This window comes from Manis javanica, unplaced genomic scaffold, assembly GCF_040802235.1.
Source record: "Manis javanica isolate MJ-LG unplaced genomic scaffold, MJ_LKY HiC_scaffold_24, whole genome shotgun sequence".
Taxonomy (NCBI): Eukaryota; Metazoa; Chordata; class Mammalia; order Pholidota; family Manidae; genus Manis; species Manis javanica.
Genome location: NW_027332170.1, coordinates 2234894 through 2253248, shown reverse-complemented (window position 1 = coordinate 2253248; position 18355 = coordinate 2234894). Strand labels below are relative to the sequence as shown.

General features: G+C 36.1%; 1 protein-coding gene across 1 annotated transcript; it reads left to right on the top strand.

The window, feature by feature from the left end:
• Window positions 1-550: 550 nt before the first annotated feature.
• Window positions 551-17240, top strand: LOC140847601 (deleted in azoospermia-like). Its single transcript, XM_073228295.1, has 11 exons — window positions 551-866; window positions 6693-6839; window positions 7109-7200; window positions 7760-7811; window positions 8246-8309; window positions 8389-8531; window positions 9922-9990; window positions 10804-10857; window positions 11621-11737; window positions 12822-12920; window positions 15366-17240. The coding sequence occupies exons 1-10, from the start codon at window positions 864-866 to the stop codon at window positions 12873-12875; spliced, it is 795 nt and encodes a 264-aa protein (XP_073084396.1). The 5' UTR covers window positions 551-863; the 3' UTR covers window positions 12876-12920; window positions 15366-17240.
• Window positions 17241-18355: the final 1115 nt, after the last annotated feature.

Sequence of the window (18355 nt, the reverse complement as noted above, 5' to 3'; positions counted from 1 at the left end):
TTCCTGCATCCGCACTACCTGGCACTGAATGAATCTTTCTTGAAATAATGCCCTGAACACCAAGCAGGCCTGCCTTGTCTGCTCCTTCCAGTCCAGGCCCATCCACCCCACCGCAAACGTGACAGAAAGGCCCCAAGCCTCTGTATTCTCTATGCCGCCTGCCGTATTCTACACACACCTGCTATTCTGTACTGCTACAGGCATTTCACCCGATTCAGGGGAAGGTGACACGGATGATGACCGTGATCCGGCTAACCCTGTGCATTCAGCATGCCAGTTTGAAGATAGAACCTAGGCACATTAAATTTTTTCCTTAATTTTAATGCATGTATTTTTCTTGAATTTTAATGCATGTTTAAGGGTGCATACTTATTTCAAGTGTTTTCCAAAGGCACTTTCGGGGTCCTGTGCGTGTCTGTCAGCCTGTCAGTCGGCCTCAGGGCGTCGTTGCCCCAGGGGCATGCCGCCGGCCCACGCGCAGCCCCTGAGTACCCCCTGCGTGCCCTCAGCCCTGGCGTAGACGTCCGGCCAGCACACACCCGCCCCGCAGGGGGAGGGGGCGCGGCCACCCATTCGCTGCGGCTGCTGTGTCGAGTACCCCCCAGCGCAGCGCCACCTCCGGGAGCCCGTCGCCCGCCTCAGTGTGCCCGCGCCCCTCGGCCTCGCCATCTCGCTCTCGGGGCTCCTCAGCTCACCGGCACCTTCGGGCCTCCTCTCACCCGCTCTGCTCCTTGATCGCTTGCCTTTCCTCCCCAGGCGGCGGGTACAACCAGACCTAACCAACAGCAGCCCCAAGGGTGCTGCCAGAAGCGCAGCCTCTGCTCCGCCAGGCCCGACGGCCAGAACTGCTCGCAGCCGCCATCATGGTGAGTTGAGAAGGCGGCCTGAGGGGTGCAAGCCCGGCGGGGACCTCCAGGATGGCCGAAGCTCGGTTTTGGGGGTGCGGGAGGAAGCCATCAGCGGGGTCACCTGGCTTTCGGCCCTGGGTTCCGGCCGGGTGCTCCACTGCCAGAGCCTCACAGGGGCCAGGGGCAGGTCCACAAGGCCCGACAGCCGGCCTGGAGGGCCAGGGTGTGGGGGAGGCGCGGCCCCGGGGACCCTTCCCGCAGGCGGCGATGTGCACGGCCACGGCCTTCGCGCCCCCCAGGGGCCGCGGTTCGGCCTCGGCTCTGGAGGGGCGTTTGGTGACCGGGCGCCGTCGGGCCTGAGGGGCCTGAGGGCCAGGGCGCGCCGCCCCCCTCCCGCCCCTCCCTTCGCGCCTCCTTTCCCGCGCTCACCTGTAGGAGCGCGGCGGGCCTCCGCGAGAAGGCGGCGGCCCCCGGCGGGCGAACGCCCCCTGGCGCCATGTGCGGGGCCCCGGGCTGCTGACGGGAGGGCGTGCCGCCGGCCGGGACCGGGCTGAGGCGCCGGGGCGTTCGGAGCGCGTCCGCGAGCGGCGGGGCGGGCCGCCGCGAACCGAGGCGGCCTGAGGGCGCGGCGGCGGGAAGCCGGGAGGCCGAGACGAAGCGTGGCGGCGGGGCGGCCCCCTCGTGGGGCGACCGCAGGCGTAGGTCTCACCGGCGCCATCGTTTCTGCGCGAGGTGGGGGCGCGCAGGCCTGAGACGGTGGACGTTTTTCCTGTGGGAGCGCTTTTTTCACTCTAGATAAACGGGGGACTTGAAGCAAACATGTACGCACGCTACTACGTGCTCTTTTGGTGTCTGTTTATGTGACCTTTGGTAATCGCGCAGTTGATTCAAGATACAACCCTGAACACTTTAGTCACAATTATATACTGTGATTGCTGATAGTATAATAATTATTCTCTCTAGTTTTAGAAGGGAGCAAATTTACGCGCAACTTAGTACCTACCAATATTAAAACAAAAATTAATAATTTGTAGTGATTCGTGTCTTATCTGTATTAAAAAGTATCTAATGATCAATATAGTTGCTATAAATTATTTACAATCTTTTTCTCCCCTATTTTGGAGGCAAGGGGAGGAAGTGCATATAGCTTGTTTTTTTCTTCTGATTCTGAACTAGCATATTAACTCATTTGAAAGTTAAGTAAGAAAAGGTCCACCTTAGTGCTAACGCCTATAACCAGTGTTCAAATTTTGATACATATATTCCCTTCCAGATTGTTTTTATGCGTGTATTGTGTATAGATAAATTTTATTTTACAGAAGTGGTGCCATGCTGTGTAATACTGTTTTTTTACAACCGGCCTCTTTCACTTAATATAGTGGATATCATTCCAAAGATAAATATATGATATTAGAGTATAAGATTGTTCCATTACTTATTTTACTAAACTTCCTTATAATGAGTGATGTCTCTATATTAAATAAATTCTATAGTGAGTGTCTTTTTGCAGATATTTCGGCATGCTTATTCGATTAATTCCATGAAATAAACTGCCAGGAGTAGAATCACTGGGTGAAAAGCTTTGTCCATTTTATAATAATTTTAAATTATGATACATCTTTCCAACTCACTCTTGATAAAGCTTGTACCAGTATATATTCCATTACCACTGACGATGTGTATGTAATCTTTTTTTCCACACTCTTTCCAATGAGAATTTACTATGCCTTTTAAAGTTACTAATCTAATAGCTGGAAAATATTTTGCTCTGTTGATGTGTTTTTTTTAATCATTAGTGAAGTTGAAGTTTGTTGTTAGCATTTTTAATTTCCTTTTTATGATGAATTCTTAATCCACCTGTTGCATATTTATCTAAATGACTTATAAAAACTTTATATTAATGTTAACGCTTTGCCATATATAAAGGAAAAAATTCATAGTGGTTATAAGGAACTGCCCTTATTCCTAATTTCAGTGGAAATGACTATAATGTTTCTCTTTAAACCTGATGATAGTTTAGAATTAGGTCAGTATAAAATAAGATCCTTCTAGTTCTATTTTAAAAGATAGAATAAATTTTGTGAGTATAGATACGGGGTGGAGGGTGTGCGGTGCACCAAGACAGAAAAACATTTTTAATTAAAAATATTTTAATTTAAAAGTTAAAAAATGAATGGTGTATTTTATGTCAACTACTTTTTCAGTGGTGCATTACAATAACATTTCCTAAGAGTGAACCATCCTTGCAATTCCAATGTAAACTATACTTTACTGTATGTTTTGTACATACTGATGGAATTTTGCATCTCTGCCAGGGGGCAGGAGTAGACCATCTTAATCAGGTTTTACTACTTATGTGGTGACAGTTTTGTAAAATACATTGAGAATTATTTTTTTCTCTTTGAAAACATTGTAAGAAAAGCATTTGAATTTTATTTCTCCTTTATTTCCTCTTCTACCTACTGTTGTTTCTGTCTTGGTGCACCCCACTCTCCACCCAATATCTACACACAAAAAAATTATCTGTTTCTTTACAGTTTGAAAAACTTCCAGTGGAATTGAGCCACAGTGGAGCTGAGCCAGAAATTCAGTGTTCTTTCTTAAGATTTTTTTAAAATTTACATTTCTTTTTTAATTGAAATTGCTTTAAGGTGGCATTTATCCATAAAGCTTATTACCATGGAGTTTATCCATAGCATTCTCTAATAGTCTGTGGTCGTATAATTTTTTCATGGCTAATGTATATTTTTGCCTCCTGGCTCTTTTTTTCATCTTTGCCTGTATTGTTTTTTTAATTGTTTGGATTTTTTCTCCCAGGAGTCTAGTCTACTCTTGGTTTTACCTAAAAGTTTTTATTCTGATTTTCATTTCCTAGTTCTTTAATTCAGCTTTTCTCGTCATTAGTGCCTTCCTTTGGTGAATATAAGTGATAACTACAAATTATAGACCTCTTTGCTGGTCCTTATACATAGATATTTGTTTGCAAGTAGACATAGTAGTTGAATGAAGTCACATGGAAGAGCTGAAAACCCGTGAGATTGAGTAACAGTTTTTTTCAGCTTTTAGTTATCTTTGTTATTTGGTTATCCAGATATAATGGAATATATATTACTGCAAATAATGTGCTTAGTGGCCTACAAGTTCACCTCTCCCTAATATCCCAGCAGTACCCATTTCAAAACCCACCAACTTATTTGAAGATACTATTAAGAAAAGTATTTCCTTCTTACATTTAATTTACTTGCAGTTTTATTGTCTTTTATACCTTTGATAGTTAAGATTAATTCTTAATCACTAACATTTTGCTTTAGCCTAAGCATTCATTTGTAGAGGATTTTTGGCAATAACTTAAAAGTAACCTAAAGTTGTCTATTGGTTGTGGATTTTTTAATATATTAATTGAAGATAATACACAGAGAAGGAATTTAGTGTCTGCTGCTCAGGCATCTTAAAATGGAGTACTTTGCTTTGTTAACTTTGAGTGCTACCTGCTGGCTGAGGACAGGGACATGATGATGCCTTCTTGAGGCTATTAGGACACTGGTAAAATGGTTTGGCAAATTATATACTTATATCCCAATTAAACAGGCAGCCATCCAATTTGTGCAACCAAACCAAACCAAACCAAACTTCCTATAATATAAAATGGCTTTTTTTCTGTTTCCGAAATTGCTCTTTAGTTGTCTCAAGTATCCATTTCACTTTTTTAGGTACCATATGGACTGTGGACTTCCCTGTGTAATTCTGGTGATGCTATCACAGGGTTTCTCAACCATGACCCTTTTTCAGATTTTTTTTTTTTTGTATACCTGGCCTCTACGCATTAGATAGTAGGAACACTCCTCAGTTGTGACAACCAAAAATGCCCCTGGGCCACAACATCTCCCCTGTTTGAGAATCAATATATTATCATAAATCCTTATAATCTGGTAGTTTCTGACCTGATGTTAACAGGCATAAATTAAAATACATCCATCTACTGTGGCCACAGACAAATAATACTATAAACAGTTTATCAAATAAAAAGGTACACAAAGTTCATCTACAAATTAGGGGAATATTGGAGGGAAAATAAGGGACAAAAATTTCAGAACCACTATACTGTTTTATTTGTGTTTTAGATTTTTGAATGAGATAATTGAAAGGGATTGGTAAATTTATAGCAAATGGAAAACTCTACAAGTTCTTAATAGGCCAAGGTCTATGGCATATATAATATAGTCCCACTTAGAAAAAGAGTTATGAAACATTAAAATCTTTAGAACAATAAAGAAACCTTACAAATAATTTTCTTAACACTCTCCTGCTTCATTATCCCTGTTACATAGTTAAAAGAATGAATCAGGAAGTATTCAAATAAAAACACAGGGCAGCAAGTGTAAGCACAAATAGGAAAAGCCCAAACCACTCAGACTTGGTAATTTGACAATTTTGATTTCATGTCTGATTAGTAAGATGGTTTATAGAATTTAAAAATTTTCTTCTAAAATTTAACAAAATTGGAACTTTACTTTCTCATTATTATTATTACTAATTTCTATAAAAATTGCTTTTCATACTTTTAAAATATAAATATCAGCTTCTTTTGTTATTGTTTTGTTTTCCTCCATACACAGAGGTGTTATAGCTTTATCACTTGCAGCCTTTTGTAACTAACCTCTTACAGTCAATAAGGCATAACATAAATGAATTTCAGATGAGAGGATCACCATAGTTTATTGAAGTTCCAACTCTGGTTGTTAATTAATAAGGTATCTACAAAATAAGTAACTAGTAAAAGCAGGAAAGAAACTTTTTTAACCTATTGAAAATAAATTTAAGTGACAGCACACTAACTTATATTGACGTACCACTTTATACTTTATAAGATGTTATTACCCTTCAATGTAATTTTCCAAGATAAAAAGCTGCCAAATAAGTTGCTTATATATAACCTATTTATGGACATGAACCTAGATCTCCTGACTAAACTAATTTTTTTATCACTATTCTATAGTGCCTTTACAACATACATGTTGTCAGTAAATTCTGCTTCAGGAAAATTTACATTAACCTTAGTGTGGGAAGACTAAAGACGGTTCTGAACAGAATCCAGAAAAATAATGAGTTTCATGTGTGGGCCTCTTTATCTGAAAAGAAAGATTGTATCATTTATATCTATTGGCCTAGTCTGAAAATTAAAGTTATCAGTAGGATTGATTTGGTGTTAATCAAGAAGAAAAATGTTACTTTTAGCAGGAGCTATGATCATATGTGAGCAAATGAGGTTTTCATCATCCATTTCCAAAGTAAAGAGGACATACTAACAGAATATTATGATTATAAAATCCATGTTAATTTTGGTGAATAGAAAATGAGGCAAGATAAATTGGTTTAAAATGTTGATGTTTGTTTTCTTTTTCATGTAGCTTTAAATTTTCTTTTTATCTTTTTAAAAGATTTACCATGTTTTTTTAATAAGGTAACCAGTAAAATAAAAATTTACTTACGGGCATAGAACAGGATGACTTTAATAACTTGATGACCAAATCTGAACTTCCTAGTCATTTTTTAACAGTTCCCATTTATTTTCACGGTTAATATAAAGTGAGTATTCTACCATTGCATTTTACAAGAGATGGTGATGGGCAACATTGGGCTTAAGAAAGTACGATACACTTTTGTTAAAATTTCATCACTATTACTCTAATTTAAATCCTGAGTTTGAACTAAGTTCTTTGATTATTAATTTATAATGAAGGCGATTTATATGAAAATGTTATACTTTAAATACAAAATTGATAGCACATCATGTATGGCTTTAGCCTGAATATATAGTGATGATATCTGCTTTCCAAATTGCAGTCTGCTGCAAATTCTGAAACTCCGAACTCAACCATCTCTAAAGAGGCCAGCACCCAGTTCTCATCATCTACAAACAGCCAAGGCTATGTTTTACCAGAAGACAAAATCATTCCAAACACCGTTTTTGTTGGTGGAATTGATGTTAGGGTATTGTATCCGTATTTCATTTGTTTCAAAAAATACATTGTGAGTAATGGGATTTTGGACCTGTTGGAAACATAGGTTTTTTTGTACTCATGCAAGTTTGGAATTGGTTTTATGTTAACCAATAGGGACTAAAACAGGCTTTGACAAAGAGCTACAGGTATTTAGGGGATACTTGAGGGAGATACTTCCACAACATTGTCTTCTTTATAGCATAGTAAAAGTTTTTGAAAGCTAAGTTTTTACTCTTGAAGTCAAATTCTTCTCTACAGATGGATGAAACCAAAATTAGAAGTTTCTTTGCTAGATATGGTTCAATAAAAGAAGTGAAGATAGTCACGGATCGAACTGGTGTGTCCAAAGGGTAAGTAAAACATGCTGAGTATAAATTATAAAAAGTGTGCTATAGCATCCACAGAGTATCAGAGTAGAGTTCAAAACTGATATTCTTATATTTTTATAAATGAAATATGGTGCTTTGTCAGGTTCCTTTATGTAGAGGATAAAAGTTTGTGGCCAACTCTTCTATTTAATAATGTCCCTGATGTTTGTATTTAAATATTTCCTGTCTTCATTTATTGCACGTAAGTGCGTTAGTCAGTTTTATCAATTGTTTTCATCACACATTTCACAGTATTTTCAATTTTAACCATGTTGATGTAGATAATAAATTCAGGGTCTTAGATATGAATTTTCTGTTAATGAATGAGGTTTCCATGCTACCTTACTTCTGACATAGATCAGGATAAGAAAACAAAAAAAATGTGGTAAGATTTATGCAGGATCCATTATGTACATTTTTAAAAATACTTATCTCAGTATATGCTTTATCCTTTATCATTATTCTGTCAGTTATCTCGTTGACTACTAGAAATTTTAGGTCATACTTACAGCAGTGATTTTATACTTATCTTCCCTTTTAGCTATGGATTTGTTTCATTTTATAATGACGTGGATGTCCAGAAGATAGTAGAAGTAAGTAATCTTACGGGAAAATCTCTTAATCACCTTATGTTTAATTAAGTTTAGGTTAGTTTTGTTTTATATTGTTTCAGTCCTGAATTCTTGTATGAAATATTAGAAATATATGTACTTCATGTTTGAAATCCCAAACTTAATCTTACATAGCTTGTCAGAAACGATTTTTATTTGGGCATATCTGGCTTCATGAACTAGATACAGGACTGGATGGATAGTATGTAAAAGTTTTTTATCATGTTCATGACACCTCTGAACACTTTGACTAGAGTAGTGAGGGTAGATAAGATAGCTTCATGCAGACAAATTTTGATTTGGTGTGGTCACAGTCTGATCTCTGACTGTGGTGATATTAGAATACTAGGTTACCAAAGTTTTATAAGTAAAGGCGTCAAAACTGATTCTGGTTTTGCTGCTGTTTTTATTTTCAGTCACAGATAAATTTCCATGGTAAAAAGCTGAAACTGGGCCCTGCAATCAAGAAACAAAATTCCTGTGAGTAAAGAAAGGAATTGATGCATAGCTTTTCAGAGAACTGAAAATAGCTTTTGTTTTGTTTTTATTCTTTGAAAAGGTGCTTATCATGTGCATCCACGTCCTTTGGTTTTTAATACACCACCACCACCACCACAGTTTCAGTGTGTCTGGAGCAGTCACAACCCTGAAGGTTACATGCAGCCTCCAACCATGATGCATCCTTTAACTCTGTATGTGCAGGTGAGAATTCTCTAGAGTCCTGGCTTTTTATTATAGTTTTGGAGATCTTATAGATGGGGCCTTTTAAAAGTAAGGCTGTCTTATTTCTGACTTCTGTGGGATTATATCCATGATTTCCATAATAAGTGATATATATATGTCCCTGTTTGAATACTTGGAGTGATGGAAACTTACCTCATTTTTTTAGCAACCTGTCATTCTTAGTGTTACTCCTTATACTAAGCTAAAATCTGCTTCCATATACTTGGTAAACTTTTATCTTAGAACTGACCCCTATGGCCACATAGCATATATTTCTTCTTTTTTGCCTGTTGTGACAACTCCTTAAATATTTGAAGGCAGCTTTCCTTATGTGTGGTTTATTCTTTGTTAAGGTTAGCAGTTCTTCTCATTATTCTTCATATTTGCAATGATTTTTAGATACCTCCTCATACAGAGTGCTGGCATCCAGATGTATTCTGGTTCTAGAATGGATAGGTTCCTTATGACTTAACTGTATTTGTAAGTCCTATGAGTTTCTGGCATATAATTTATCTGGTCCCGGTTACTTTAATATTTCAAGTGGGATTTGGAGTATTTAATATCTCCTACTGACGATAACACTTGGTTCATTTTACTTTCTTCAGTTTAAAAGATGTTTGGGAGAATAGAAAGACAAGATAGGTCTACATTGCCTTTCATTTGTTTACATTTTCCATCAACCAGAAGTATAGGATGTTATATATTTTATTTTTTCTGTTCTAAGCATGGCTAGAAGAAAACTCCTATTTGCTCCTAATACTTACTGTGAGCTATTACCTCTTCTGGCTATACTCATGTATGCTACCATGGTAGATGTTTTGATTAAGTAAATATTTATTGAAAGATACAATACATAGTGCAGTCTCATTTCCAATTTTGGGTTATACCCTACCTTAACATTTAGAAGTAAAATACAGAAGGAGCCATAAAATCTACAGAAGGACTACAGATGGATTACACCTGACCCCAATAATATTGTCAAAAGAATAACAAACTGCCTAAAAGTGTTTATACAAAGAAGTAGCAGGTGTGTCAATGTAACTTTAACATGGAAATCTGTCCTAATAGAGCCTTATCACCAGTGTAAGAAAGAACTTTTAATTGGAGGTAAACAAGATAAACTTAGGTTGGCAAAATCAGTCACTTCCCTCATTTATCTCTTTCTCCTCCCTACCCAAAAGCTAACATTCAAAAGAGAATGCTTTTTTCTTCATGAAGCCAGTCACTCAAATAGAAATCCTGCATGGTATATAGAAAAATAATGAAGATTTATGTTCTTATTTTTGTTATATTAGGAATAATATTTCTTCTTCCTAGTCTTTAAAAATTTACCTTGATAATACATTGTTTATGTAAATTTTATTTTCAGGCATATCCTTATGCAAGTTCACCAGTTCAGGTCATCACTGGTTATCAGCTGCCTGTATATAATTATCAGGTAATTTAAGAAGGAACAAAATGATTTACTTTTGAATATTAGTGAAGCCTTTATCTATGTAAATTTCCCCCAGTAGATTGTTATTTAAACTAGATGAGTAGGCTTACATATAAGAAAAAATAAGAATTTGTCTAGAATTATTGGCTGTATATTACTTAAGAATAAGGGAATGATATTTTGACAGGAATATACTTAGCAAGTTTTCTTTTGTACTGTCAAGATTTGGTGTCCTCTCCTATAGTTCCACATGTCTTCCTCCATCCTTGCTGTCAAATAGCTGAAATAATCCAAGCTGAATATGAATTTTGGTGTCCTCTTCTATAGTTCCACATGTCTTCCTCCATCCTTGTTGTCAAATAGCTGAAATAATCCAAGCTGAATATAAATTCGTATCAAATACAACTGGAATTCAATGCTCTAAGATTGGATTGAGCATTGAATTCCAGTTGTATTTGATAATGTTTATATTATCTGGCTACCAAGATAGTAGTTCTCTGAATTTATTCCCATGGAGAGGACTATATGTATGACCCAGGACCATATCTATGGTAATAAGTTCAAAGAACTTCTGTCTCTGAGTTTTCCTGAGAGCCAGCTACAGAAAAAAGAGGAAAAGGTGGCGTTTATATATGAAAATAACAATAAAACCCTCAGGTACTGTAAACATAAAGTACATCTTTCTTCCATTCTTTTTCTTTTATTATAACAAGTTCAAGGAGCCAGCATGACAAATAAATACCTCAAAACTGTCTCCTCTCTGTGTGAAAATATATAGAATATATACATAATAGTTACTTCCTTTTTGTTTTCAAGATGCCACCACAGTGGTCTGCTGGGGAACACAATTGTTATGCTATTCCTCCTCTGGTAAGGTGAATTAACCAAACATATACTTCCCTATTCATTGTTTTAATATTTTCTTGTTTGACTTATATACCTTGACCTTTAGTCATGTGTATGCCTAGAAATATTTTTAAAAACCCTTTACATTATGTGTTAGATTTTCTTAATTTCTTGTCAATGCAAGCATATACTCCTGTGGTTGGAACTGTGCTGTTTCTCATTATTTTAGTGTGCGTAAATGATGGCTGCTCTCCATACAGCATTACTCATGTGCTTGTTGATACATTGCATAATCCAAGAAAAGTGGTATTAATACCTATGCTAATTCTAATCTTAGGAATCTAGAATTGGCATTGAATCTGCCTCTTGGTTTCACGCATAAAAAATCTGTTGAAGAGAAATAAGGAAATACTTTGCTACTAATAGCTGTTGCATAAGAACAGGATAAGAACAAAAGAGGGTGCTAACTCTTAAAACACTTGAGCCTTTGTTACCTTCTGTCTTTCATCAAGACTGTATCGTTGAAGGATGTAATATGAGTTAAAATTCTTAGGCACTGGGAAATTCCTATTGCCTTGCTACATGTTGGAGTTTACTTTTCTTTGACTCCTTCTGATTCTAATCATGTTGAAGCTTAGAAGACATTTTAAAATAAAAGATTGCTTTTCTGCCTTTCAACTAAGTCCACACTGATACTTTCAATATCAGCTCAACATTTTGAAGAATAGATTCCTTAGAAATGTATCTAATGAATATCTCTTTACTCACACTTTTATTTTAAATGTAGACTTCTCCAGCTGTTAACTACTACCACTGTAATGAAGTTGATCCAGGAGCTGAAATTTTGACAAGTGAATGCTCCATTCGTGAAGCTACTGCATCCTCTGGAAATGGCCCACAAAAGGCAAACATCTAATTTTACTTACTAAAATTTATAGCCTCATATTTTTTTCAAGTTTTAGTAATGGCTCTTTATGAAGCAAGCGTGTTTGCCCAAATTTAAACATGGAAGCCATAAATTACAATGCTTAACATTTGATATTTCAGCAATTTATGTAAAAGTTGACAAAATCTCAGTACCTTGAAACTTTCATTGTATACATATAGTTTCTGATTCAGTAATCTTTCCCTTTTCCATTGTCCTTCCATTCAGTAATCTATCCATTTTCATTTTTTTAACCATATTTTCATAAATACTGCATTAACATGATTTGGTAAGATGCAATAGGTGGGTTTCCTTAGGAATCCTACTCCACAAAAGTATGAATCAATTGTGTTTAACCAATTCAAACATTTACTAGCTAAATTATAATACATAATTATAGTATTCTTATCATAACATTTGGTGGCTGTCAAGAGCGGTGGAGTCCTTAGTAATAACTGAAATACTGAAATAGAGTTGTTTCTCTATTATCTCTAGATCAGATTCCTGTAATAATGCTGTCACTCTTGAATTCTATTTTGAATGAGTGGGAATGTAGAAGTAGTTGATATAATGGTGAAATCACAACATAATGTTGAAGATTCCCATTGCAGTGTGTGAACTTCATCCGTTTGTTTCTCAGGGGGAGAAATGCTGAGAACTCTGAACTATAGGATGTTCAGAACTACGGAACAATTCCCTGATTTGATACATGAATTAAAATTTGAAAAAATATTAAATTAGTGCACAGAGGTTTTATCCTGGATATTTTTTCTTGAAATGCTGAAGTTCATTGTTTCTTACCTAAGAGGAAAAAATTAAAGAATGGAAGGGAATATCTTAGGGTTTTACTAAATTGAGCATTTTCAACCAGTGGTCTATCACTAAGACTAAGATTGCACACTGTTTCTTCAATATCATAGAGAAGTTACATATGAAGTGTATGGTAAGAATTATGAATTACATAAAAATTCTTTAACAAGAAGTGTGTGCATTCAATAATCTATTTTAAAATGTTTAGTAGTAAAAGGAATAATCTTTATATTACTGAAAACTTCTGTTTCAGAAATATGTGGACCAAAGCGTACAGACGGTGGTATCTTGTATATTTAATCCATAGAACAGACTGAGAAACTCACTTGTTACTCAAGATGACTACTTCAAGGTATGAAAGGAATAGTATACATGATAAAATTCACATTTGTCAGCTATGAATCGTCTTTTTTCCTATAGTATATTTAGTTTGAGTTCATGTAGATCATTTAATTGAACTCTTGGCATTTGACTGTAACCCAGTAAACCATTGTGAGAGAGTTTTACCTGGCAGTGTATTTTATGTTGCTAAAACTTCGATATAGTAGAGTTTGTCCTTGGGAAAGAAACCTTTAGCAGAAGCTGACAATTGGAAAGGTTCCTGAAAGAGGAGAGTTGAAAGAGAATATTGGCTTGACCAAATACAAAAAGAAAATTTTAGATAACCGAAAGCAGAACTTAAGAGTACATGGATATTGGACAAAAGAGAAGAAAAGAAATTGATCACTGAAATGACATACCTGAACAATGCTCGGAGAGAAGAGATCATGTGAAACAGTAAAAGGAGCTGAGTAGAAAGAAATGGAAGTTGATTCAGAGTTGGTAAAGTGGAAGAGAATGTGAGTGTTTGAATTTAAGTGCTGCTGTCTGGTCCTGGTTCTGTCACCTCAGACAAATCACTTAAATCTTACTAGGACTCCAGTTTTTATAAGTCTAAGATGAGGAAACATAGGACTAAAGATTTTTAAGATCCCTTAGTTCTGAGTCTGTAAATATGGAAAGGAACTGACTGGACTCTCCATGGGGAGAAGAGGATTTTTAAAATTTTTTTGTAACAGTTTAATTGATACAAAACTCACATACTATACAGTTTGCCCTTTTAGAATGTACAATTCAGTACTTTTAGTATATTAACACAGAGTTGTACACCATGGGTCACAATCAATTTCATAATATTAAATCACTCCCCAAAGAAAGCCCCCTACCCATTTTCAGTCACTCTACATCTTCCCCACAACTCATCTATCACACCTACTTTATTTAGAGGAATTCCCTATTCTGGTTATTTCCTATAAGTAGAATAATACGAAATGTGACTGGATTCTTTCACTGGTATAATGTTTTCAAGGTTCATCTATGTTAGAGCATGTTTCACTACTTCATTTCCTTTTCCTTATTGATATACCACATTTTGCTTATCCATTCTTCACTTGATAGACTTTTGGGTTGTTTCTTTCTTGCCTCTGTTGAGTAATGCTGTTAACGTTTTGAGGAACTGACAGAAGTTTTCCAAAATGACAGCACCATTTTCCATTCAGTGGGAAATTTTCAACCATTGCTGGGTGTCTTAAAGGAGAATAGCTTTTTTCCATCAATGAATTTATGTAGGATGAAGTTTACAGCCTTTTTAAAGGGCAGTGTAAGGGTTTTATAAATGCAGAAGGGGAGAGCTGTTAACAGGATCAAGTCCTCAACCATCTTCACAACAGAGAGCATAAACTTACTCATTTAAAGTTGACATTTGTTCTCTGGCTGTTTCATCCTGTATAGACAGTAAAATTTACAATGAAAGAACTGGGGCTATATGACAGCTTACCTTGCCCAGAGTTTTCAAGATTAAATAGATAGTACTTAAATGACACAGTCTTTAAACTTGAGTTTTCACCTGGTATTAAACAAAAGTCTCCCTTTACACCTTCCACAATTTAGTGCTACTCTGGGCTATGAGTCAAAGGTTGGTAGTTTGCAGATGTCTGGCATCTAGACCTATTTTGATAAGCTAAATGTTGTTGTTTTCATTGAAATTGAATGCATTGAGGTAGGATATACATAGTAAATTTTACTCTGTTGTCCTAATTCCTTCAAAATCTTTGATATCATGACCTGACCTCTGAAGGTTTTTGAGTTTGTGACCCAATTTTCAGGGCTTTAACCCAAATAGGATATGACCCTGTTGCAGATGACATAATTTCCTGATATCACCTTCCTTTATATGACAAACTGAACTAAATTACTAGGAAAATGACTAAACACAGACAGCTAAAAATGTAGCTGAGTAAGTAGAGGAGATAGTATTAGGTTACTATTAGTTTAGTGAGCTCTGTTCCTCTTTGTAATGCCTCACCTCCCTCCATCTGCCCATCTGCCAGCAGCGTGAAGTCCAGGCATATCCAGCATAAATATCCAGGGTAAAACTTGTTAATTATGGATGGGACAGTTATGAATAGGTTGTTTATTTTTCTCTTTATTTCCTAAAGAATAATTGATCATCATCACAGGATAAGGATATGCCTTAAAGTGCGCCCAAACTTCTATTTTTTAACCTAAAAACCTGGGATTTCAGTTTGAAGTGGAGTGCTATTCTCAAGCCATGGGGTCTCCCTATGCACTTCTTTTAGTGAAAACAGTACTTTTTAAAATTAAGTTAAGGAATGCTTCCAAAAAAGGATCACTTTTCTCTCATTATTTATAGTTTTTAATACTAAAATAAATGCTTTAAGTACTTTGCAACTCTTAGGTCATAGTGATATTAGGAAATTTTCAATGAAGTATAAAGAACTGTTTCTGTCTTTTCTAGGATAAAAGAGTGCATTACTTTAGAAGAAGTCGGGCAGTGCTTAAAGCTGATCGATTCTGCTAACTTTCAAGTCTCATTGGAAGTTGTTGGTTTTGAATATTAAGAGACTGAAAGTTGTTCACTATTATATAAATTTAATGCTGGATTTGTATAAATTGCACTCAGACTTTGTACATAAGTTATATTAGATGGCCTAGTTTTACTTTACACTGAAACTGTTTTTCATTAGATGTTTATTTAGAAATGTTCTGTGTTGAATATATAGTTGAAAGTAAAAAGTAATAAAGACTGAAAGGAGTAACTTATGATATATTTGTAAGGAATTTTTTAAACAGAAATCAAAATTTTAAGAGTTTGAAAGTAAATGCTGATTTTCAAAAAATTGTTTTAAAAACCCTTCTATTTTGAAAGGTCAGAATTTTGATAGTTTGAACACAGGCATTTCATTTCTCCAACAAGTAAATAGTGAACATTACAATATTTACATGCCTAACAATTGTACTTTACTATTTGTCTAGAAATTTACCACAAAAGCAAGAGTTTTTAAAACTACATTTTTAATCAGTGGAACTCAACATAGTTAACTTCATTGACATCTTCCTTATATAAACCCAGTAAGACAGATGCTAAACAAAACAGTCCAATCAGTGGGTTTTATGTTTATTCAAAATATTTATCTTTTATCTGGAATCCACACACATAGATATGCTATTTGATTGGGATGGCAATTAGGATAACTAAAATTCTCGGCCTAATTTTTTTTTAATACAAGACAAACTAAATTTTACTAGGAACATAAGCTTCCCAGTGAGTTAACATTCTTTTTTTTCTTTTTTCCTTGAAATGCTAAACTCGGTGGCTGTATCTAAAATTGTACTAAATGTTAGTATTAAAGAATGCTGAAATTCTTTTTATGACACTTGATGGTTAATCAGAGTATCTGAAAATTTTTTTATAAAAAGATGAAAATATTAGTTACTTGTTAAAGAGGAAATAGATTTTTATTTTATTAGCCTATCATATTCCCTTTGTTAAAGTAAAATATGTCCAGGAGAGTCAAAGTAATTTTGACATTTCTAAACAAAAGTTGTTTAGTAAGCCTATCCGAAGAATTTACTAGAGTCAGAGTTAAAAACCCATTTCTAGATTAGCTAGTCTCCCTGTTGTTAGACATTGTATCTTCACAAGCAGCCAGAGCACCAGAGCCGTGTTTGCTGTACCCACTGTCTTGCTTTTCCAGCCAGTACCCTGTTCTCGCCGAGGTTCCTAGAACAGGTGATGTGAAGAGGAGAAGTAGCAGTATGAGCAGTCTGAGGACTCAGCCCTGGAAAGGTGGCAGTAGGGTGGGTAATCCTTTCTAAGGGAAACCCTTGTATCACATCATATGACTTGCCGCAGACATGAGTTTAAAGTGGCTGCCTAGCCTTCTTTACATTGGCCCCTTTGCTACCACATGGAGACACCATTTACCTTACTTAGCCTATTGCAGTTACCATAGGCCTTCTCATCAGGGCCTCTTGTTGTCTTAGTCTGAACAGTTTTCATTCTGAATCTGAAGAGGCTTTTAACTTAAGGATCCCCAAGAGGGCTTACTTAGGCCTCAGAATTGAAAGTGCCTTGAAATTTGTCCTTTTAAGAATTCTCTGTTCTTTTTGTGTGTGTGTATCATGCTGTGATTAAATCTCTAGATTACTACAGATGATACCAAAGTCTAAGGAGCCAATACAAATTATCCCAGTATGCCCTTAAGGAAAGTAGGGGAATAAAGTTTGTATCTGTCTGCTGTTTTGTTGGACTGAAGTATTTAAAAGAGTAAGGTAGAAAGACAACACAAAGTCCTGAACTTTTCAAAATGGAAAATTAATTTTATAGTTAGAAGTAAGTTCATATTACCTATTGCTGAAACTGTCTTTGCATAAATGAATAAAAAGAAATAAACTTCTTTTTCCCAAAAGAGTTTTGGACTTACTTATTCACCCCATATTACCTTAAGAAATGGTGAGTTGGGTGGGTAGTATGTGAACAGGGGTTTAGACCCTTCAAATTCAAAAGTGTAAATATTGTTCAGTTTTTTATCCTGGTAGATTTCGTGTATAAATGCAAATTTTGGGATGTTGTATTACTTACGAAGAGAGATTTTCATAAGAAACGTACCATTTTTTTCTTGAGTTGTAAATGATTATCTGTGACTTCCAGTGCTGTGCATCAGCAGAGCAGTACCTACTGGGTATGCTGGAGCATCATATATGACTGTGGTCTCATGGCCGAGGCCCTCTCATTTTGGACTCCATAAACTCCATTTTGTTTACTGCACACTTTGCGCCTAATCTCTGTGACCTTTTTACTTGAGGATATTGAAGTTGTCAATAATAGAGCAAAGATTTTCTTGTTTGTTTGCTTAAGTGAGGATGCATCCAGAGATCATTACACACCACCTCTTCCTGTCCTACTTGGAATATTTCCAGTTCCAGAGGCTGAAGCCATAGGAAATGCCCCCTTTGGATGCTCTTATACTCTATTTCATGACTGACTCATTACCAACAAATTTTGATATTCAGGTTCTGCAAGATAAAAAAGAGTGCCTTCTGAATCATTAGAGATACATTTTGATGTTTATAATTGCTAAGATTAGTAATCCTTGAATTTTCCATGAGTGTGTATGTATATGCTCATACATATCTACTAATCCAGAAATTTTAAGCCCTGACCACGCTAAATAAGGTTCTACTTGAGACCCTAAAACAGCTACATATATCTTAAAACAGTTGCTTTAAACCTATTCATATTTCAGGTATATTTTCTGTTGAGAATTACCACAAAATTCTCAAAACAAAACCAGGTATTCAGGATTGAAAAAATTTCAGCACTTTTTTTGTAAAGTGTTGCACATTTGGTCAAAATCAAGTAACTCCAAAAAGGCTGGTAACCCTTATAGGAAGTGTACCCTTCATGCTTTTTTTTTTTTTTTGGACTAAGTACATGTTACCTTT